The 23953-nt window shown below is 51.9% G+C and overlaps 1 protein-coding gene across 2 annotated transcripts in view; it reads left to right on the top strand.

Moving 5' to 3' along the window:
* Positions 1-23953, top strand: part of UBR1 (ubiquitin protein ligase E3 component n-recognin 1) — a 311682-nt gene that overhangs the window by 84532 nt on the left and 203197 nt on the right. For both annotated transcript variants that reach the window (XR_012727818.1, XM_075331219.1), the window contains exon 10: positions 8089-8177. Coding sequence is in view for 1 of the 2 variants with exons in the window: in XM_075331219.1 (XP_075187334.1) it covers positions 8089-8177 (89 nt within the window). In the remaining variant the exon portion in view is untranslated. The remainder of the gene's footprint in view (positions 1-8088; positions 8178-23953) is intronic.

The raw sequence follows: 23953 nt of genomic DNA, 5'->3' as shown, positions 1-23953 counted from the left end.
GGTGCGGTTTACCGCGGGTGCGGTAATCTTTGCCTGCGGAATTTTCTTGAGAAAATTCCATTTTCCAGTGCGCACATAGCCTTAAACATTGTTCCAATGCAGAGTTGGTAAGGTCACAAAGATCACTATGAGCAATTTAGGCTGAATCCATGGAAAAATATAAATGTATCTCGTACAACCAAGTAATCTGGTGAAATTTCCATTTATGCTGCGGAGACCCGAGTATTCTCCATAGGGAGAACTGAAGTCCGCAGTGCCCCGAACCCTGATGGTGGACACGGGCAGCTGCGGTCTCCTGCGGAGAGGTCATGCGGTGTCCAGGAGGACACTCAAATCAATATTATGATATTTTTGGATTTTAGATTTTTGCAGAAACGCTCTAAAAAAAAAAAAAAAAAAAAAAAGCCAATAAACACCTATGAATCTACATTTACCTCCCCAACCAGAGGTGTCCCGCTGGAACAGGAGGCTGATTAAGGTCAACCTGTCTAATTCTTGTTGCATTTTGTTTCTCCGGCCCCTGCAGGAATTATATAGTCCATTGCATCTGATTGCTTTTGGGAATCCCTAAAACAGACTCCAGAAAACTACGTGGTATGCTAATTTTGTAACCAGCTAGCACTATGGGTTCAATACTTGGGCAACAAAGCCAACAGTGACATGCATGTCTGACATTAAACCCCATAACGACTGCGTGCAGTAATATTACGTCCCTGTGGTCAGTGTTAATCTACACATGCGGGATCCGCACACGTCTGCTGATTTGTACAGCAGCCATGTGTACCTTGCAGGCATGAGTGGAATCTCATTCCACCTGTACCTGTTAACCTCTTAAATGGCGCTGTCAAAACAGGACAGGGCCATTTTAATGGCAATCGCGGTAATCATACTCACTGGCCTCAACCATCAGATCAATGTGATCAGACTTCTGGTGGTCATGGTAGCACAGCGTCATCTGATGACTCCTGTAGCTCTCCTGACTCAGGTCCTTTAACAAGCAGCAGAGTACTTCGGGTTACAAGAGATGATCATTTCTTCCGATCTGAGCAGTGCTGCTCTGATCGGAAGAACAGAATGAGCGAGCACACTGCTGATACTTATAGCCCCCTAGAGGGACTTGTAAATTTAAAAAAAATGAAACCTTTTAAATTAAAAAAAACCCCAAAGTTCAAATCCCCCACCCATCTCCCCCTTTGCCCCCTTAAAGGATTACAAAATACATACACACACACTTTATCGCTGTGTTCAGAATCTCCCAATTTATCTAAATATGAAATCAATTAATCTGATCGGTAAATGGCATATCGGCAAATAAATTCCAAACACCAAAATTAAGGTTTCTTTTTCGCTCCTAATTGGGAGACCCAGACAGTGGGTGTATAGCTACTGCCTCTGGAGGCCGCACAAAGAACTACACTTAAAAGTGTAAGGCCCCTCCCCTTCTGGCTATACACCCTCCCGTAGGAGTACGGATTCCTCAGTTTTAGCTTTGTGCGCAGGAGGTCAGACACGCACGCATAGCTCCATTGTTTTTAGTCAGCAGCAGCTGCTGACTGTCGGATGGAAGAAAAGAGGGCCCATACAGGGCTCCCAGCATGCTCCCTTCTCACCCCACTGTATGTCGGAGGTGTTTGTAAGGTTGAGGTACCCATTGCGGGTACGGCGGCAGGAGCCCACATGCTGATTCCTTCCCCATCCCTTTTTACAGGGCTCTGGGTGAAGTGGGATTTACTGGTCTCCAGGCACTGAGACCGTGCTCCATCTACAGCCCCTGGAGAAGATGCTGGATGGAGCGGAGTACATCAGGGACATGGCCCTGCTTCCTCAAGGTACTCTGTGTCCCCGTGCATTTGGCGCTCACACCGCAGCATGCTGGGTGTTGTAGTGCGCCGGGGGACATCAGCGCTACGGCGCTTGTGCCATGGCCTCATTCAGCTTCGCTGAAGCAGGCACACTTCTGGGAATCGGTCGCGCCGGCCGCTGGGACTGCGGCGCGGCTGGCACTTGTGGTGCGCCGGGGACTTCAGCGCGGCCCGCGCTTTTACGGCGGCCGCGCTGATAACTCGAGTCCCCGGCTTTTGCGGCCTGCTTCCGTTCGTTCCCGCCCCCAGACCTGCCAGTCAGGAGAGGGGCGGGACGCTGGCCAGTGCATCAGCGCCGAGGGCTGGAGTCGTTTTTACATACTCCAGCCCTCACAATCGGCACAGAGGGGACACTGTTTCCCGCACTTTTGTTTGGAAACTCCCACGGACCGCCCCTCTCCACAGACGCCGGCAGCCATTCCTGCTGACACGCTGAGCTGCAGAGGGGAGCCGGGGAGACCCAGACAAGGAATTCTGCGCCTCTTACCCGCTATTCAGCGGGCGGTAAGCAGCCCTCAGGGCTCACCCCCTCTTGTGCCAGTAGTGTTCTTAGTATTTTGTTTCTACAAATACTTGGTATTACATAGCGCTGGTCGCCCTTTGGCTATAGACTCTCTCACATTGCAGAGAGCCAGCAGCATGTCGTCCGTAAAACGCAAGGGTGCCAAGGCACAGACATTATATGCTTCCTGCACCGCATGTGGGACTTTTCTACCGGCAGGCTCCACGGACCCCCATTGTGTGCAGTGCTCGGCCCCTGCGGCGCTTGCACAGTCGGGACCTCTGCTGGACGTGACCCAGGGTGTACCACCTGTGAATGCTGTCCAGGTGACAGGAACTGAGTTTGCAGCTTTTGCTGACAGAATGTCTCTCACTATGTCACAAATTCTTGACACATTGCGAGCTAGGCCTGTACTTCAGGCCACGGACACTGTGCAATCATTGCCCCCTGATCCCCCTCAGCTGAATTACCACCAAGCTCCGGGACGGGCATATACACCTCAGGGTGAAGACTCTGACTCGGACGATGGCCCCGGGCAGCCTAAGCGGGCTCGCTATGACGGGCCTTCACATTCATCTCAATGGTCAGGATCCCAGCGAGATGAATCTATGGGTGATGAGGCGGACGTAACTGATCAGGATTCTGATCCTGGGACCGCTCTCAATCTAGATACACCAGATGGTGACGCCATAGTTAATGATCTTATATTTAACATCAATAAGATGTTAAATATTTCCCCACCAGCTCCTCTTGTAGAGGAGTCAGCTTCGCAGCACGAGAGAATCCATTTCAGATACCCTAAGCGTACATTAAGCACTTTTCTGGACCACGCTGACTTTAGAGACGCAATCCAGAAACCCCACGCTTATCCTGAAAGGCGTTTTCCTAAACGGCTTAAAGATACACGCTACCCTTTTCCCCCTGAGGTGGTCAAGGGTTGGACCCAGTGTCCAAAAGTGGATCCTCCAATTTCCAGGCTTGCAGCTAGATCCTTGGTTGCAGTTGAAGATGGAGCGGCACTTAAAGATGCCACTGACAGGCAGATGGAGCTCTGGCTGAAATCCATCTATGAAGCGATTGGAGCGTCATTAGCGCCTTCTTTTGCGGCCGTATGGGCACTCCAAGCTATCTCAGCCGGGCTTGTGCAAGTTGACTCCGTCACACGTGCATTTGCCCCGCAGGTAGCACCATTGACCTCGCAAATGGCGGCATTCGCGTCGTACGCGATTAATGCTGTTCTTGACGCTACAAGCCGCACGGCAGTGGCGTCAGCCAACTCCGTTGTTTTGCGTAGGGCCCTGTGGTTGAGACATTGGAAAGCAGATTCTCATTCCAAGAAGTGCTTAACCAATTTGCCTTTTTCTCGTGACCGATTGTTTGGAGAGCGTTTGGATGAAATCATCAAACACTCCAAGGGTAAGGACTCATCCTTACCGCAACACAGACAAAACAAACCCCAACAGAGGAAGGGTCAGTCTGGTTATCGGTCCTTTCGAGGACCGGGCAGGTCCCAATTCGCCTCGTCAAAAAAGACTCAAAAAATCCAGAGACGCTCAGATTCTTGGAAGTCTCAGTCACGCCCAAAAAGGACAGCCGGAGGAACCGTTGCCAAGACGGCGTCCTCCTGACTTGCGGTCTCCGATTCCCACACCCGCGGTCGGTGGGAGGCTTTCCCACTTTGGCGACATTTGGCTGTCACGCGTCAAAGACCGTTGGGTGAGGGATATTCTGTCTCACGGGTACAGGATAGAGTTCAGTTCTCGTCCGCCAACTCGTTTCTTCAGAACGTCTCCACCACCAGACCGAGCCGATGCTCTGTTGCAGGCGGTGGCCGCTCTAAAGGCGGAAGGAGTGGTGACCTCCGTCCCTCTTCAGGAACAAGGTCACGGTTTTTACTCCAATCTGTTTGTGGTCCCAAAAAAGGACGGATCGTATCGACCCGTCCTGGATCTAAAGTTGCTCAACAGACACGTAAAAGTCAGGAGGTTCCGGATGGAATCCCTACGCTCCGTCATAGCCTCAATGTCTCAAGGAGATTTTCTAGCATCAATAGATATCAAAGATGCGTATCTCCACGTGCCGATTGCACCAGAGCATCAGCGTTTCCTACGCTTCGTCATACACGACGAACACCTACAGTTCGTAGCGTTACCTTTCGGTCTGGCAACAGCCCCCCGGGTCTTCACCAAAGTCATGGCAGCAGTAGTAGCTGTTCTGCACTCGCAGGGTCACTCGGTCATCCCGTATCTAGACGACCTGCTTATAAAGGCACCCTCTCAAGAGGCATGCCAACACAGTCTGAAGGTGGCACTAGACACTCTCCAGAGTTTCGGGTGGATTATCAACTTTCCAAAGTCTCATCTAACCCCGACCCAATCTCTGACTTATCTTGGCATGGAGTTTCATACTCTCTCAGCGATAGTGAGGCTTCCACTGGACAAGCAGTGCTCGCTACGGACTGGAGTGCAATCTCTCCTTCAGAGCCAGTCGCACTCACTGAGGCGCCTCATGCATTTCCTAGGAAAGATGGTAGCAGCAATGGAGGCAGTCCCGTTCGCGCAGTTTCATCTGCGCCCTCTACAATGGGACATTCTACGCCAATGGGATGGGAAATCGACGTCCCTCGACAGGACTGTCTCCCTCTCTCAAACTGCCAAGGACTCTCTGCGTTGGTGGCTTCTCCCCACCTCATTGTCACAGGGAAAGTCGTTCCTTCCCCCGTCCTGGGCAGTGGTCACGACGGATGCGAGCCTATCAGGGTGGGGAGCGGTGTTTCTCCACCACAGGGCTCAGGGGACGTGGACTCAGGAAGAGTCCACCCTGCAGATCAATGTTCTGGAAATCAGAGCAATCTATCTTGCCCTGCGAGCCTTCCAACAATGGCTGGAAGGCAAGCAGATTCGGATTCAGTCGGACAATTCCACGGCGGTGGCGTACATCAACCACCAAGGGGGAACACGCAGTCGCCAAGCTTTTCAAGAAGTCCAGCGGATTTTGACGTGGGTGGAAAGCAGAGCGTCCACCATATCCGCAGTTCACATCCCAGGCGTGGAAAACTGGGAAGCAGACTTTCTCAGTCGCCAGGGCATGGACGCAGGAGAATGGTCCCTTCACCCGGACGTGTTTCAGCAGATCTGTTGCCGCTGGGGGACGCCGGACGTCGATCTGATGGCGTCACGGCACAACAACAAGGTCCCAGTTTTCATGGCACGGTCTCACGATCACCGAGCGCTGGCGGCAGACGCCTTGGTTCAGGATTGGTCGCAATTCCGACTCCCCTATGTGTTCCCACCTCTAGCATTGTTACCCAGAGTTCTCCGGAAAATCAAGTCCGACTGCCATCGAGCCATACTCGTCGCTCCAGATTGGCCAAGAAGGTCGTGGTACCCGGATCTGTGGCATCTCACGGTAGGCCAACCGTGGACACTACCAAACCGTCCAGATTTGCTGTCTCAAGGGCCGTTTTTCCATCTGAATTCTGCGGCCCTGAACCTGACTGTGTGGCCATTGAGTCCTGGATCCTAGCGGCCTCAGGTTTATCTCATGAAGTTGTTGCCACAATGAGACAGGCTAGAAAACCATCCTCAGCTAAGATCTATCACAGGATGTGGAAGATATTCTTAGCGTGGTGCTTGGCTCAAGGGTTTTCTCCCTGGCCATTTGCATTGCCAATTTTTCTTTCCTTCCTGCAGTCTGGGTTGGAAAAAGGTTTGTCGCTTAGCTCGCTTAAGGGTCAAGTCTCCGCGCTATCCGTATTCTTTCAGAAGCGCTTGGCACGGCTTTCTAAAGTACGCACGTTTCTCCAAGGAGTTTGTCATATCGTTCCTCCTTACAGACGGCCATTGGAACCCTGGGATCTGAACAAGGTTCTCATTGCTCTCCAGAAGCCGCCTTTCGAGCCTTTGAAAGAGGTTCCCCTTTCTCGGCTTTCACAAAAGGTAGTTTTTCTTGTGGCGGTCACGTCTCTTCGAAGAGTGTCCGAGCTAGCGGCGTTATCTTGCAAATCTCCCTTCCTGGTGTTTCACCAAGACAAGGTAGTACTGCGTCCAATTCCAGAGTTTTCTCCCAAGGTGGTTTCTTCCTTTCATCTCAATCAGGATATCACTTTGCCATCTTTGTGTCCGCATCCAGTTCACCAATTTGAAAAGGGTTTACATCTGTTGGACCTGGTGAGAGCACTCAGGATTTACATTTCTCGCACGGCGTCTCTACGCCGTTCTGATGCGCTCTTTGTCCTAGTCGCTGGTCAGCATAAGGGATCGCAAGCTTCCAAATCCACCCTGGCGCGGTGGATCAAGGAACCAATTCTTCACACATACCGTTCTGCTGGGCTTCCGATCCCATCTGGACTGAAGGCCCATTCTACCAGAGCCGTGGGTGCGTCCTGGGCATTGCGGCATCAGGCTACGGCTCAGCAAGTGTGCCAGGCGGCTACCTGGTCGAGTCTGCACACGTTTACCAAACACTATCAAGTGCATACCTACGCTTCGGCAGATGCCAGCCTAGGTAGACAGGTCCTTCAGGCGGCGGTGGCCCACCTGTAGGAAGAGGCTGTCTGACAGCCCGTTCATGTGGTATCTTTTTACCCACCCAGGGACTGCTTTTGGACGTCCCACTGTCTGGGTCTCCCAATTAGGAGCGAAAAAGAAGAAGGGAATTTTGTTTACTTACCGTAAATTCCTTTTCTTCTAGCTCCAATTGGGAGACCCAGCACCCGCCCTATTTGTTCTTAGGGTTTCGTTTTTTCGGGTGCACATGTTGTTCATGTTGTTTCTTAAGTTCTCCGATCTTATCGGATTGAATTTGTTTTTGAAACTGTTATTGGCTTTCCTCCTTCTTGCTTTGGTACTAAAACTGAGGAATCCGTACTCCTACGGGAGGGTGTATAGCCAGAAGGGGAGGGGCCTTACACTTTTAAGTGTAGTTCTTTGTGCGGCCTCCAGAGGCAGTAGCTATACACCCACTGTCTGGGTCTCCCAATTGGAGCTAGAAGAAAAGGAATTTACGGTAAGTAAACAAAATTCCCTTCTTTTGGGTTTTTTTGTTTTGGTTGCCGCAAAATGCAATAGGCGATCAAAATGTAGCATCTGTGCACAAATGGTACTGTTAAAAACGTCAGCTGGAGACACAAAAAAAAAGCAATCACTAAGCCATAGATCCCAAAAAATGAGAGCGCTGTAGGTTTCGGAAAATTACACAAAATATGTGCCACTTTTTGATCTTTTAACCCCTTAGATAAAAGTAAACCTATACATGTTTAGTGTCTACGAAGAGTTTCAAAATACTCGGATTCGCAGTACTCATAACAAGTACTTTCTAACACTCATGTGTTCATTCCGAATAGTGCAATGCAAGTGAATGGGGAATACTCGCAAAGTAACGAGTAACACTAATGCCGCACTATTTGCTACTCGCACGAATAGTGCGGCATTCGGGTTACTCGTTACATTGCGAGTTTTCCCCATTCACTTGCATTAAAAGTATTTCAAAACTCGCTCATTAGTGTCTACAAACTCGTACAGACCTCAGGCATCAAACTGACACATCAGTGAAGGGGTTAAAGCTGCAATTAAAAGTTAATCTAATTTCTCTTTTCATTAATCAATCCCTGCTTCATAAATATTCTATTTCTGAATCTTTACATAGTAGTAGATATTGATTAATGGAAAAATTAAAATGAAATTACTAATTTTGTGTTAATTCCATGCATCTTCTTCTATTCAGGACTTAAAAAACTGATTCATGATCTGATCTTCAGCAGTTTCTTCAAGGAGATGGAGTACAAGAAACTGTTTTCCATTGAGTTTGTGAAGGTAATCTTTATAATTCTTTTTTGTTTTTTTTTGTTTTTTTGTGCTCTTTTCATTTTTATTTTTTTTTTCTTCAATTTCACCTTTTTATTCATTTTTTTTTTTTTTTTTTGTGGTTTTTCACTTGCGCCTAATTTGATTAATTTTTTTATTTTGCACTATTTCTAAACTCTATTTATATTAAATTTTTGTTTTATCGGATGTTTTTGTTCTCCATTGCAGAGTTTGTGGTTTTGGGGAATTCAGATGTTTTTTGGCTGATTCATCACTTGTAACTTTTGAAAGGGTTGCAAAATTTGGTGCAAATATTCTTCAGTCCCAGTTTTCTAGCATGATTTGATTTTATGTACACCAATTATTTTGGCACATATTTTGCACCATCTATCAAATTGTGAGACCTTATGTGCTAAGTTACAAAACAGGTCATAGACCAAAACAAACATTTTTTAGTTTGCACACCATTCTTAAGACCCCGTCACACACAACGAGTTGCTAACAAGATTGTTGATGTGTCACCGTTTCTGTGACGCAGCAACGATCTCGCCAGCGATCTCGTTGTGACACCTACCAGCTATCAGGCCGCTGCTGTGAGATTGCTAGTTGTTGCTGAGTGGTTCAGACAATTTTGTTCAAAGGCAATGTCCTGCTGGGCAGGACTCATCGCTGTGTTTGACACCTACCAATGACCTCCTATACAGGTCGCTCATCGTTACTGCGTCATTGGTAAGGTCTGACTGTGTGACATCTTACCAGCGATCCTTATCAGGTCGCATCGTTTTTTTGGATCGCTGGTAAGTCGTTAAATGTGATGGCGGCTTTAAACCGTGTGCAAAATTTTTTTAAGTATTAGGTGAAAAGTCAACAAATATTTCATGGCAGTAAGAAAACAAATTAATCTGGACTTCATAACAAAGGTGTTTGTTTTGTTTTTTTTTTTTAAGAAAATTTTGGGTTCTCACTGTAAAATCTTAGAAACTCACTGGGGTGACATGTCAAACCATGGATGTATACTGCTGACACTGCAAAAAAGTTATCCCCCTCCTCTAACCAACTGATCCAAAGCTAATCAGAGTAAGCAGTTGGGGAAGCCACAGACTTGATACTGGTTAGCTATGGAAATACAAACTCAAAAGAAAGGGAGGCTACTGTGTCCTGCAATGAAGGCTGATTTTATGATGAGTACCCCAAATCCTCTCTTTATTGTTCCTATGGGAGACCCAGACCATGGGTGATAAGCTTCTGCCTCCGGAGGACACACAAAGTACTACACTTAAAAGTGTAGCTCCTCCCTCTGAGCTTATACACCCCCTGGAGAGCCAGTCCTATCCAGTTTATCGCTTTGTGTTCAGGAGGCATACATCCACACATGCATTCTCATCTGATTTGTTTGATTTTTGGAAAGAGTTTGAAGAAAAGCGGGTCCAAGTCTGGACTCCCGGCATGTCCCCTCTCACCCCACTGTGTCGGCGGTGTTGTTAAGGTTGATTTCCAAGGCTGGAGCCTTACATGCCGCGCTCCTTCACCATCCCTCCTGGGCTCTGGCTTGAAGTGGGAGCCAGCACGGTCTCCATGCCTGGCAGGAGTCCGGTCTCCATCCACAGCCCCTTGAGGATCCTGTTGGACCGGAGCACTCATCCCCAGGGACCTGTCCCTGCGTCTCAGCAGCTAAGTACCTGAGACGTTTGTGTTGGGGGTCCCGGTTCTTTATTGTATGGGGAGAGTATGCTGTATATGATTATTTTGACTTTTCCGGCGGGTTCTCTAGCTTTTGCCTGAGAACCGCGCCGATTGTGCCTGCTTGTCGGCCTCGCCGCTTAAATTTTAGGCCCCGGTTTCGCCGGAGGCCTAGTTTCGTTTTCCTGCCCTCGCATGTCACTCATGCAGAGGGACAGGCTTGGCTCCTCCCGGCGGCCGTTCTACACAGGGGAGGGACACTCCCCACTGCTGGGGCGTCCCTCCTTCCCTGCAGGTCTCTATAGCCCTCCACTTCCTGCTCTTCTATAGGAACGCCCCCTAGTCCCGCCCCCTCTCCTCGCTCCGGCGGCCATTTCTCACTGAGTGTTTACTCTGCTCTGGGACATTCTGCACTCTGCATCTCTGCTGAGGTGCTGTGCACTGGGAGACTGGGCTTCGGGATCTGGAGGGCACACAACAACCGCACCCAGCGGTCTGGTAAGCCACAGCCGGTCTCCGGTTGTGGACCTCTGTATATTCTCCCTGGGGTTCATTCTCTGCAAAGCCCCCACTCCAGCAGCATGTCTCACACAAGGAGCAAGGCTCCAAAGCTTTATTCTGTATGCACTGCATGTAAGCTCCTGCTGCCTGAGCCGAGCACTTATCCACACTGTGATGGTTGCTCTAACTTGGCGGTGCCACAGCCTGGAGTCTCACCCCCAGTGGTCTCTCAGGCTGCTGCTGCACCTGTGGCTGAACCCCCGGCCTGGGTAGAGTCCTTTTCTAGGTCCATATCCCAGTCATTTGCTGAGTCCATGGGACTTTTGTCCAGGACTTTGATGAATATGCATCAGCCCCCCTCACAGGGTGCCTCTAATGCTCTTGCTAAGGGTCCTTTAGGATCCCTATCCTCTGACCTCCGTCCATCGGAGCTCACGGAGGATTCATCATCTGGTCCCAGACCCCGTCCTTCTGAGAGAAGGCGCAGGGTTTCCTCCCCCTCCTCATCCCACGGCTCTGTCTCAAGAGCTGACTCGCAAGATGGGGAGGATGCCCTCACAGGTGGCTCGGAGGCTATGTATCCCATCGATTTCTCTGAGGGTGACTCAGATCTTAGTGACTTGATTGCTTCTATTAATTCTGTGCTGGATCTCAATCCGCCAGTATCAGAGGAGCAACCCTCTTTGGCAGAAAAACATCAGTTTACCTCGCCTAAGAGAGTGAAGAGTGTGTTCTTTTAACCACTCCAGTTTTCAGACCGCTGTTACCAAACCCAGGGCCTGTCCTGACAAACGCTTTCCAAAGCGTGGTTCTGATGACCGGTTTCCATTTCCACCTGAGGTGGTCAAGGAGTGGTCTCACTCCCCAAAGGTAGACCCTCCGGTGTCTAGGCTCTCAGCCCGGACCGTTGTGTCGGTGGCTGACTGCACCTCTCTTAAGGATTCCACTGACCGTCAGATTGACCTTTTGGCCAAATCTGTGTATGAAGCTGCGGGGGCCACGTTTTCCCCGACTTTTGCAGCAGTGTGGGCTCTCAAAGCCATCTCTGCTTCTCTAGAGGAGATGCATTCCCTCACCAAGGAATCTATGCCTGAGATGGTTATCTTAACCTTTCAGGCTTCAGCTTTTTCATCTTATGCCATGTCTGCAATGCTAGAGGCTGCTCACCGCACTGCGGTGGCTTCAGCTAATTCTCTTGTTATCCGCAGGATTTTGTGGCTTTGAGAGTGGAAGGCAGATTCTTCTTCCAAGAAGTTTCTTGCTGGGCTCCCTTTTGCTGGTTCACGGCTGTTTGGTGAACAGCTGGATGAAATCATTAAGGAAGCTACTGGCGGGAAGAGTACTTCCATGCCACAAACCAAGACCAGGAAACCCGCCCAGGGTAGGAATCAATCGAGGTTTCGTTCCTTTCGTTCCTCCAACTGGTCATCCTCTAAGCCTTCCGCCTCGTCCGCTAACTCAGCTAAGGATCAGAAATCCAACTGGCGCACAAAAGCGCGTCCGCAGGAGGTTCTGCCACTAAGGCAGCCTCCTCATGACTCTCGGCCCGCTCCAGCCACGTCCTTAGTCAGTGGCAGGCTCTCCCACTTTGGCGACGCTTGGTTAAAGCAAGTCTCCGATCAGTGGGTGAGAGATATCATATCTCACGGCTACAGGATAGAGTTCTCTTCCAGCCCGCCAAACAGATTTTTTTCTCTCAACTCCCCCCTGCTCCAAGGCCGCCGCCTTTTCACAGGCCGTGGCATCCTTGCAGGCAAACGGCGTGATTGTACCAGTTCCTGCTCGAGAACGGTTCAGAGGTTTTTACTCAAACCTCTTCCTAGTTCCAAAAAAGGACGGTACCTTCCGGCCCATCCTGGATCTCAAGCTTCTCAACAAGCATGTCCGGGTGCGGCATTTTCGCATGGAGTCTCTGCGATCAGTCATTGCCTCTATGACCCAAGGGGATTTCCTGGCGTCCATCGACATCAGAGATGCCTATCTACATGTGCCAATCGCAGTGTCACACCAGCGTTGGTTACGTTTTGCGATAGGAGAGGATCATTTCCAATTCGTGGCTCTCCCCTTCGGGTTAGCCTCGGCCCCTCGGGTATTCACCAAGGTCATGGCCGCAGTGATTGCGGTCCTGCACCTCCAGGGGTTGGCAGTGCTTCCTTATCTGGACGACCTTCTGGTCAAGGGTCCATCCAGCGCAGACTGTCAGCGGAGTGTTTCGCTCACTCTCGCCACTCTAGCCCAATTCGGGTGGCTTGTCAAACTTCCCAAATCCACCCTGACTCCGACACAGAGTCTCACGTACCTAGGGATGCAGTTCGAGACTTTGCCGGTACTTGTGAAGTTGCCCTTAGTCAAACGGCAGTCTCTCCGGCTAGCAGTGCGCTCTCTTTTGAGGCCCTGCCGTTATTCCCTCAGGCGCCTGATGCAGGTGCTGGGTCAAATGGTGGAGTCCATGGAGGCGGTTCCCTTTGCCCAGTTCCATCTGCGCCCTCTGCAGCTGGACATTCCCCGCTGTTGGGACACGCTGCCTTTCTCCTTACACAGGTTAGTGGCTCTGTCGCCATGGACCAGGAGCTCTCTTCAGTGGTGGCTTCGGCCCCTCTCCCTGTCCCAAGGGCGCTCCTTTCTGACTCCGTCCTGGGTGATTCTCACCACGGATGCCAGCCTATCCGGCTGGGGAGCGGTATATCTCCACCACAGAGCACAGGGCACTTGGACTCCGTCCGAGTCAGCCCTTTCAATCAATGTGCTGGAAACCAGAGCTGTGCTTCTAGCTCTCCTAGCCTTTCACCACCTGTTGGCGGGCAGGCACATTCGAGTCCAGTCAGACAACGCGACAGCGGTTGCCTACATCAATCACCAAGGCGGGACACTCAGCCGCCTGGCAATGTTGGAGGTCCAACGCATTCTTCAATGGGCGGAGGACTCCAAGTCCACCATATCCGCAGTCCACATCTCTGGCGTAGAAAACTGTGAGGCAGATTATCTCAGCCGTCAATCCGTGGACGGTGGCGAGTGGTCCCTGCACCCGGCAGTGTTTGTCAATCTGCCGCAAGTGGGGCACTCCGGACGTGGACCTAATGGCATCCCGTCACAACAAGGTTCCTGTTTACGTGGCTCGCTCCCACGATCCTCAGGCCTTGGCCGCGGACGCTCTGGTTCAGGATTGGTCCCAGTTTCGTCTGTCCTACGTGTTTCCCCCTCTTGCTCTCTTGCCCAGAGTCCTGCGCAAGATCAGAATGGAGGGCCGTCGAGTCATCCTCATTGCACCGGACTGGCCCAGGCGAGCTTGGGATCCGGACCTGCTCCAACTGTCCGTAGAGATGCCGTTGCATCTTCCGGACCGTCCAGACTTACTCTCGCAAAGTCAGTTTTTCCGCCCGAATTCTGCGGCACTCAAATTAACGGCGTGGCTCTTGAGTCCTGGATTTTGACGGCTTCTGGTATTCCTCATGAAGTCATTTCCACTATGACTCTGGGCCCGTAAGTCTTCCTCCGTCAAGATCTATCACAGGACTTGGAAAATTTTCCTGTCCTGGTGTCGCTCTTCCGGCCATCCTCCTTGGCCATTTTCCTTGCCGACCCTTCTGTCTTTTTTACAGTCTGGTCTGCAGGTAGGACTGTCCCTCAACTCTCAAGGGACAAGTCTCAGCTCTAGCAGTGCTGTTCCAGCGGCGTCTCACCCGGCTGGCTCAGGTCCGCACCTTCATGCAAGGTGCGTCTCACATCATTCCGCCTTATCGGCGGCCCTTGGATCCCTGGGACCTTAACTTGGTCCTCACGGTATTGCAGAAACCCCCTTTTGAGCCCCTTAGGGAGGTTTCTTTGTATCGTCTTTCTCAAAAGGTGGCCTTTCTAGTTGCCATAACTTCTCTCAGGAGAGTCTCTGATTTGGCTGCGCTCTCCTCGGAGTCACCTTCTTTGGTTTTTCACCAAGACAAGGTAGTTCTCCGTCCGACTCCGGACTTTCTTCCTAAGGTGGTCTCTCCCTTCCACCTTAACCAGGACATTTCCTTGCCTTCCTTCTGTCCGGCCCCTGTTCATCGCTTTGAGAAAGCGCTGCATACTCTGGATCAAAGCACACTCGACCAGAGCTGTCTGTGCCTCTTGGGCTTTTAGGCACCAGGCTACGGCTCAGCAAGTCTGTCAGGCTGCCACTTGGACTAGCCTGCATACCTTTTCGAAGCACTACCAAGTGCATGCTCATGCTTCGGCAGATGCGAGCTTGGGCAGACGCATCCTTCAGTTAGGTTCCGCCTACTTCTTAGTTTTTTCTGTTTATTCCCACCCAGGGACAGCTTTGGAACGTCCCATGGTCTGGGTCTCCCATAGGAACGATAAAGAAAAAGAGAATTTCTTTGTCGCTCCATTGGGAGACCCAGACAATTGGGTGTATAGCTTCTGCCTCTGGAGGCCACACAAAGTAATTACACTTTAAAAAGTGTAACCCCTCCCCTCTGCTATACACCCTCCCGTGCATCACGGGCCCCTCAGTTTTTTGCTTTGTGTTGAAGGAGGCACACATTCACGCAAGCTCCACGTTTTAGTCAGCAGCAGCTGCTGACTTTATCGGATGGAAGAAAAGAGGGCCCCTATGGGGCCCCCGGCATGCTCCCTTCTCACCCCACTCAGGTCGGCGGTGTTGTTAAGGTTGAGGTACCCATTGCGGGTACACAGGCTGGAGCCACATGCCGTTTTCCTTCCCCATCCCTTAGGGGCTCTGGGGAAGTGGGATCCTATCCGGTCATCCAGACACTGGGACCAGCCCCTGGGGGAATCTGCCGGACAGGAGACGGAGTATCGTCAGGGACATGGCCCTGCATCCACAGGTACTCTGTGTCCCCGTTGGGACGGCGCATAAAGCACCTTGGGCCCGGACGCTGCAGCGACTGCGGCGGGGATATGGGTCCGGGACTACCGCGCCGACCGTGCACTGCCGGCCGGCCGCGGTTTTAACTTTAGTCCCCGGCTTTTGCGGCCTAGTATTGGATTCTCCTGCCCCCAGGCCTGCCAGTCAGGGAAAAGGGCGGGACGGTCGGTATGACGCCGACAGTGAGGGCTGGAGTACTGAGCTGTCCTCCGCCCCCCTCACTACTCACGCTGGGGCACCAGATTCCCGCACTTTTGTGACTACGCCCACGCCTCCCTCCTCCTCAGAGACCGCCGTCAGCCATTTTTTCAGCACAGTCTGCGGTGGAGAACTTCTGGCTGCAGCTGAGGGAGACCCGGGGCAGGGAATCTGGTGGCCACACAAGCGGTTGGTAAGCCACACCGGTCTGCCGGTGCTGGACTCCCCAGAGTGCCGAACTGTATGTATGTATGTATGTATGTATGTATGTATGTATGTATGTATGTATATTAATGTATGTATATTAATGTATGTATATTTATATATGTGTATATATATGTGTATATATATGTGTATGTGTATGTGTATGTGTATGTGTATGTGTATGTGTATGTGTATGTGTATGTGTATGTATGTATGTATGTATGTATGTATGTATGTATGTATGTATGTATGTATGTATGTATGTATGTATGTATGTATGTATGTATGTATAAATATATACACACACACATTCATTGGCTGTTTCGGCTGTACTGTAACTTGGGGCTATATATATATATATCCCTCAGTGTTCACGGTGATCCCTTACTGATCTCTTGGAGGACAACAACATGTCGTCTGCAAAGAGCAAGGGTACCAGGGCACGGGCTTTTTTTTGCAACCTGTACCTCATGTGCGGCTATGCTACCTGCAGGTTCCACCTACCCTCATTGTGTGCAATCCTCGGCCCCTGTGACACTCACTCAGCCGGAGCCTCACGCACTGGTGGGTCCCCCGGCTCAGGTAGAGACACCGGTTCCCACTGTCCAGGTGACAGGGACAGAGTTTGCAGTTTTGGCTGACAAACTGTCTGAGTCGCTTTCACAGTCCATGGCTCAGTCTATGGACAAATGGTCTGCTAAGATACTAGAAACCTTGCAGTCCAGACCAACAACACAGATGCAGGGCACTGTGCGTTATTCGTCCCCAGGTCCCCCTCAGTTGGCGCAGCAATCTGCTCCTGAGGTGACACATAGGTCCCACGGTGAGGACTCCGACTCGGACCGCAGTCCCAGACCGGTGAAGCGGGCTCGCTGGGGACCTTCCTCCACTTCATCACGCTGCTCAGGGTCTCAGCATGAGGACTCTCTAGAGGATGAAGAGGAAAGCGCAGCTCAGGGCTCAGACCCTGACGGTGCTCTCAATCTAGATACACCTGAAGGGGACGCCATAGTAAATGACCTTATAGCGTCCATCAACCAGGTGCTAGAAATTTCTCCTCCAACTCCAACTGTAGATGAGGCGGCTTCACAGCAGGAGAAACACCAGTTTCGGTTTCCCAAACGTACACTGAGTGCCTTTGTCGATCACTCTAATTTCAGGGATGCTGTCCAGAAGCACAGAGCATACCCGGACAAGCGTTTTACTAAGCGCCTTAATGACACACGTTATCCCTTCCCCCCGGAAGTAGTGAAGGGTTGGGCTCAGTGTCCAAAAGTGGATCCTCCAGTCTCTAGGCTGGCGGCCAGATCTGTGGTTTCAGTGGCAGATGGCTCATCGCTCAAGGATGCCACTGACAGGCAAATAGAGCTCATGATGAAATCCATCTATGAAGCCATAGGAGCATCTTTTGCTCCGGCATTTGCGGCAGTGTGGGCGCTCCAAGCTATCTCAGCTTATCTGTCTGAGATTACGGCGGTCACACGCACCGCTACTCCGCAGGTTGTGTCTCTGACTTCTCAGGCGTCGGCTTTTTCGTCCTACGCCATGAACGCCGTCCTGGACTCGGTGAGCCGTTCAGCGGTAGCATCCGCCAATTCGGTGGCAGTCCGCAGAGCCATGTGGCTACGTGAATGGAAGGCAGACTCTGCCTCCAAGAAATTCTTAACCGGTTTGCCATTTTCTGGCGACCGTTTGTTTGGCGAGCAATTGGACGAAATTATTAAACAATCCAAGGGAAAGGACTCGTCCTTACCCCAGTCTAAACAAAACAAACCTCAACAGCGGAAGTTTCAATCGAGGTTTCAGTCCTTTCGGCCTTCGGCCAAGTCACGTTCCTCCACGTCAAACAGGTCGGAGAAGGGCCAGAGAAACCCTTCTGCATGGCGGTCTAAGGCACGGCCTAAAAAGACCGCCGGAGGCACCGCCACCAAGGCGGCCTCTTCATGACTCTCGGCCTCCCCAAACCGCATCCTCGGTCGGTGGCAGGCTCTCCCGCTTTTGCGACGCCTGGTGGCCACATGTCCAAGACCAATGGGTGAGAGACATTCTGTCTCACGGTTACAGGATAGAGTTCAGCTCTCGTCCTCCAACTCGTTTCTTCACAACATCTCCGCCCCCAGAGCGAGCCGCTGCACTCTTTCAGGCGATGAATGCGCTGAAGGCAGAAGGAGTGGTGATTCCCGTTCCCCCTCAGGAACATGGTCGCGGCTTCTACTCCAACTTGTTCGTGGTGCCAAAAAAGGACGGATCTTTCCGTCTCGTTCTAGACCTCAAACTGCTCAACAAGCATGTCAGCACCAGAAGGTTTCGGATGGAATCTCTCCGCTCGGTCATCGCCTCAATGTCACAAGGAGACTTCCTAGCATCGATGGACATCAAGGATGCTTATCTCCATGTGCCGATCGCACCCGAACATCAACGTTTCTTGCGTTTCGCCATTGGGGACGAACACCTTCAGTTCGTGGCACTGCCATTCGGCTTGGCGACAGCCCCACGGGTCTTCACCAAGATCATGGCAACAGTGGTGGCGGTCCTACACTCTCAGGGCCACTCGGTGATCCCTTACTTAGACGATCTCCTAGTCAAGGCACACTCCTGGGTGGCTTGCCAGCACAGCCTGACCATTGCCCTGGAGACTCTCCAGAGGTTCGGGTGGATCATCAATTTCCCAAAGTCAAAATTGACACCGACCCAATCCCTGACTTACCTCGGGATGGAGTTTCATACCCTGTCAGCGATAGTGAAGCTTCCGCTGGACAAACAGCGTTCACTACAGACAGGGGTCCAATCTCTTCTTCGGGGTCAGTCACACTCTTTGAGACGCCTTATGCACTTCCTAGGGAAGATGGTGGCAGCAATGGAAGCAGTTCCCTTTGCGCAGTTTCATCTGCGTCCACTTCAGTGGGACATTCTCCGCAAATGGGACAAGAGGTCGACGTCCCTCGACAGGAACGTTTCCCTGTCAAGAGCAGCCAAAACCTCCCTTCAGTGGTGGCTTCTTCCCACTTCTTTGTCGAAGGGAAAATCCTTCCTGCCCCCATCCTGGGCTGTGGTCACGACAGACGCGAGCCTGTCAGGGTGGGGAGCGGTCTTCCTCCACCACAGGGCTCAGGGAACCTGGACTCCGACAGAGTCCTCCCTGCAGATCAACGTTCTGGAGATAAGGGCAGTGTATCTAGCCCTAAAAGCGTTCCAGCGGTGGCTGGAGGGCAGGCAGATCCGAATACAGTCGGACAACGCCACGGCGGTTGCATACATCAACCACCAGGGCGGCACACGCAGTCGTCAAGCCTTCCAAGAAGTTCGGCGGATTCTGCTGTGGGCGGAAGCCACAGCCTCCACCATCTCCGCAGTTCACATCCCGGGCGTAGAAAACTGGGAAGCAGACTTTCTCAGTCGCCAGGGCATGGACGCAGGGGAATGGTCTCTTCACCCGGACGTGTTTCAAGAGATCTGTTGCCACTGGGGAACGCCGGACGTCGATCTAATGGCGTCTCGGCACAACAACAAAGTCCCGGCATTCATGGCACGGTCTCAGGATCACAGGGCGCTGGCGGCAGATGCGTTAGTTCAGGACTGGTCGCAGTTTCGACTACCCTATGTATTTCCCCCTCTGGCACTTCTGCCCAGAGTGTTACGCAAGATCAGGTCCGACTGCAGGCGCGCCATCCTCGTCGCTCCAGACTGGCCGAGGAGGTCGTGGTACCCGGATCTGTGGCACCTCACGGTGGGGCAACCGTGGGCACTCCCAGACCGACCAGACTTGCTGTCTCAAGGGCCATTTTTCCATCTGAATTCTGCGGCCCTCAACCTGACTGTGTGGCCATTGAGTCTTGGCTCCTAGCCTCATCAGGTTTATCTCAAGATGTCATTGCCACCATGAGACAGGCCAGGAAATCAACGTCCGCCAAGATCTACCACAGGACTTGGAAGATCTTCTTAGCCTGGTGCTCGGATAGGGGTTTTGCTCCCTGGCCGTTTGCATTGCCCACTTTTCTTTCCTTTCTTCAATCAGGATTGGACAAGGGTTTGTCTCTTGCCTCTCTCAAGGGACAAGTGTCTGCGCTTTCAGTGTTTTTTCAAAAGCGTCTAGCCAGACTCTCGCAGGTCCGCACGTTCCTGCAGGGAGTTTGCCACATAGTCCCACCTTACAAGCGTCCGCTAGAACCCTGGGATCTTAACAAGGTGCTGACGGCTCTCCAGAAGCCACCTTTCGAGCCGATGCGGGAGATCTCTATCTCGCCTTTCACAGAAAGTGGCCTTCCTAGTGGCAGTCACTTCACTTCGGAGAGTGTCTGAGCTAGCAGCGCTGTCATGCAAAGTCCCCTTCCTGGTCTTTCACCAGGATAAGGTGGTCCTGCGTCCGGTCCCGGAATTTCTCCCCAAGGTGGTATCCTCTTTTCATCTCAATCAGGATATCTCCTTGCCTTCTTTTTGCCCTCATCCAGTTCACCAATGTGAAAAGGATTTGCACTTATTAGACCTCGTGAGAGCACTCAATCTACATTTCTCGCACGGCGCCCCTGCGCCGTTCGGATGCGCTCTTTGTCCTTGTCGCTGGCCAGCGTAAGGAGTCTCAGGCTTCCAAGTCAACCTTGGCTAGGTGGATCAAGGAACCGATTCTTGAAGCCTACCGTTCATCGGGGCTTCAGATTCCTTCAGGGCTTAAAGCCCATTCTACCAGGGCCGTAGGCGCGTCCTGGGCTTTGCGGCACCAGGCTACGGCTCAGCAGGTGTGTCAGGCGGCTACCTGGTCGAGTCTGCACACCTTCACTAAACACTATCAGGTGCATGCCTATGCTTCGGCAGAGGCTAGCCTAGGTAGGCAAGTCCTTCAGGCGGCAATTACCCACCTGTAAGAGGGGGCCGGTTTCCGGCTCTTTTTATCGAGGTATTCTGTTACCCACCCATGGATTGCTTTTGGACATCCCAATTGTCTGGGTCTCCCAATGGAGCGACAAAGAAGGGAATTTTGTTTGCTTACCGTAAATTTCCTTTTCTTCTAGCTCCTATTGGGAGACCCAGCACCCGCCCCTGTTCCCTTCGGGCTGTTGTTTTTTTGTGTACACATGTTGTTCATGTTCAATTGTTCTTTGGTTAATGGTTCAGTTCTCCGAACATCCTTCGGATTGAATTTACCTTAGACCAATTTATAAGTTTCCTCCTTCCTGCTTTGGCACCAAAACTGAGGGGCCCGTGATGCACGGGAGGGTGTATAGCAGAGGGGAGGGGTTACACTTTTTAAAGTGTAATTACTTTGTGTGGCCTCCAGAGGCAGAAGCTATACACCCAATTGTCTGGGTCTCCCAATAGGAGCTAGAAGAAAAGGAATTTACGGTAAGTAAACAAAATTCCCTTCTTCTTTATCGTTCCTATGGGAGACCCAGACATTGGGTGTATAGCTTCTGCCTCCGGAGGACACACAAAGTACTACACTAAAAAGTGTAGCTCCTCCCTCTGAGCCTATACACCCCCTGGAGAAACCAGATCTAGCCAGTTCATTGCTTTGTGTTCAGGAGGCATACATCCACACATGCATTCTCATCTGATTTTTCATTTTTGCAAAGAAGTTTGAAGAAAAGCGGGTCCATGTCTGGACCCCCAGCATGTCCCTTCTCACCCCACTGTGTCGGCGGTGCTGTTAAGGTTGATTACAAGGCTGGAGCCTTACATGCCGCGCTCCTTCACCATCCCTCGGGCTCTGGCTTGAAGTGGGAGCCAGCACGGTTCTCCATGCTTTGCAGGAGACCGGTCTCCATCCGCAGCCCTTCAGGATCCTGCTGGATGGAGCACTCATCCCCAGGGACCTGGCCCTGCGTCTCAGCAAGCTAAGTACCTGAGAGGTTTATATTCTGGGGGTCCCTGTATTTTATTATGGTGGGAGAGTGTGCTGAGTGAGTTTTCTAACATTTCCGGCCGGTTCTCTGGCTTTCGCCTGAGAACCGCACCAATGGTGCCTGCGCGCCGGCCGCACCGCTCAAATTTAGGCCCCGGCTTCGCCGGAGGCCTACTTTCGTTTTCACTGCCCTCGCATGTCATTCATGCAGAGGGACAGTGCGGCTCCGCCCAGCGGCCGATTTGCACAAGGGAGAGACACTCTTCTGAGTACGTGTCTCCTCCCCTGTAAATCTCTTTGGCCCTCCAGATCCCGCTCTCAGAGTTGGCCCCGCCCCCTCTCCTCGCTCCGGCGCCATTTTATCAGCGGTTTTCTCTGCGATCATCACTGGCTGCAGCATCCCTGCTGAGGTGCTTGGGGGTCCGGGCTTTGGGATCTGGAGGGCACACAACACCGCTCCAGCGGTCTGGTAAGCCACAACCTTTGGTTGTGGGCCTCTGTATATACTCTCTGGGGGTCACTCTGGCAGAGCCCCCACTCCAGCAGCATGTCTCACACGAGGAGCAAGGCAAAGCTATACTCAGTGTGCACTGCATGTAAGCTCGTGCTGCCTGATCCGAGCACATTTCCACATTGTGATGCCTGCTCTAACCTGGCGGTGCCTCAGCCTGGAGTCTCACCCCCAATGGTCTCTCAGGCTGCTCCTGCTCCTGTGGCTGAACCCCCGGCTTGGGTAGAATCCTTAACCAGGTCTATCTCCCAGTCTTTTGCCGACTCCATGGGACAGCTGTCCCGGACTTTGCTGAACATGCATCAGCCCCCTTCACAGGGTGCCTCTGCTGCTAGGGCTCTCAGCGGAGCTCACAGAGGATTCTTCATCTGGTCCCAGGCCCCGTCCTCCTAAGAGGAGATGTACGGCTTCCTCCCCTTCCTCGCCCCGTGGCTCTGTTTCAGAGTGTGCCCCATTGATCTGTCCGAAAGTGACTCAGATGTTAGTGATTTGATTGCGTCCATTAATTCTGTACTGGACCTCAATCCGCCAGTATCAGAGGAGCAACCCTCTCTGGCAGAAAAGCACCAGGTTACCTCGCCTAAGAGGACAAAGTGTTCTTTAACCACTCCAGTTTTCAGGCCGCTGTGACCAAGCCTAGGGCCTGTCCTGACAAACGCTTCCCAAAGCGTGGTTCTGATGACCGTTTTCCCTTTCCACCTGAGGTGGTCAAGGAGTGGGCTCATTCACCAAAGGTAGACCCCCCCCCCGTATCTAGACTTTCAGCCCGGACCGTGGTATCAGTGGCTGATGGCACCTCTCTTAAAAATTCCACTGACCGTCAGGTTAACCTTCTGGCAAAATCTGTATATGAGGCGGCAGGGGCCTCGTTCTCCCCATCTTTTGCAGCAGTGTGGGCTCTCAAAGCCATCTCTGCTTCTCTAGAGGAGATGCATTCCCTCGCCAGGGAATCTATGCCCGAGATGGTTGCCTTAACTTCCCAAGCCTCCGCTTTTTCATCCTATGCCATGTCTGCCATGCTGGAGGCCTCTCACCGCACTGCGGTGGCTTCGGCTAATTCCCTCGCTATCCGCAGGATCTTGTGGCTTCGAGAGTGGAAGGCAGATGCTTCTTCAAAGAAGTACCTTGCTGGGCTCCCTTTTGCTGGGTCCCGGCTGTTCGGTGAACAGCTGGATGAAATTATTAAGGAAACTACTGGCGGGAAGAGTACTTCCATGCCACAAACCAAAACCAGGAAACCTGTCCAGGGTAGGAAACAATCGAGGTTTCGTTCCTTTTCGTTCCTCCAACTGGTCGTCCTCTAAGCCCTCTGCCTCGTCCACTAACTCAGCCAAGGACCAAAAATCCAACTGGCGCACAAAGGAGCGTCCACAGAAGACCGCAGGAGCTGCTGCCACTAAGGCAGCCTCCTCGTGACTATCTGTCCGCGCCAGCAACGTCCTTAGTCGGTGGCAGGCTCTCCCTCTTTGGCGACGCGTGGTTTCAACACGTCTCCGATCAGTGGGTGCGGGATATCATCTCCCACGGCTACAGGATAGAATTCTCTTCCAGCCCGCCAAACAGATTTTTTTCTGTCAACTCCCCCCTGATCCAAGGCCGCCGCCTTCTCTCAGGCCGTGGCATCCTTGCAGGCCAACGGAGTGATTTGTACCAGTTCCCGCCCGGGAACGGTTCAGAGGTTTCTACTCAAATCTCTTCCTAGTCCCCAAAAAGGACGGTTCCTTCCGGCCCATCCTGGATCTCAAGCTTCTCAACAAGCATGTTCAGGTGCGGCATTTTCGCATGGAGTCTCTGCGATCAGTCATTGCCTCAATGACCCAAGGGGATTTCCTGGCATCCATCGACATCAGAGATGCCTATCTGCATGTGCCAATTGCAGTTTCACCAGCGTTGGCTACGTTTTGCAATCGGAGGAACATTTCCAATTCGTGGCTCTCCCCTTCGGGTTAGCCACGGCCCCTCGAGTATTCACCAAGGTCATGGCAGCA

This window comes from Anomaloglossus baeobatrachus, chromosome 12 (genome assembly GCF_048569485.1).
Source record: "Anomaloglossus baeobatrachus isolate aAnoBae1 chromosome 12, aAnoBae1.hap1, whole genome shotgun sequence".
NCBI classification, from domain to species: Eukaryota; Metazoa; Chordata; class Amphibia; order Anura; family Aromobatidae; genus Anomaloglossus; species Anomaloglossus baeobatrachus.
This window is presented reverse-complemented; position numbering and strand designations above follow the sequence as displayed.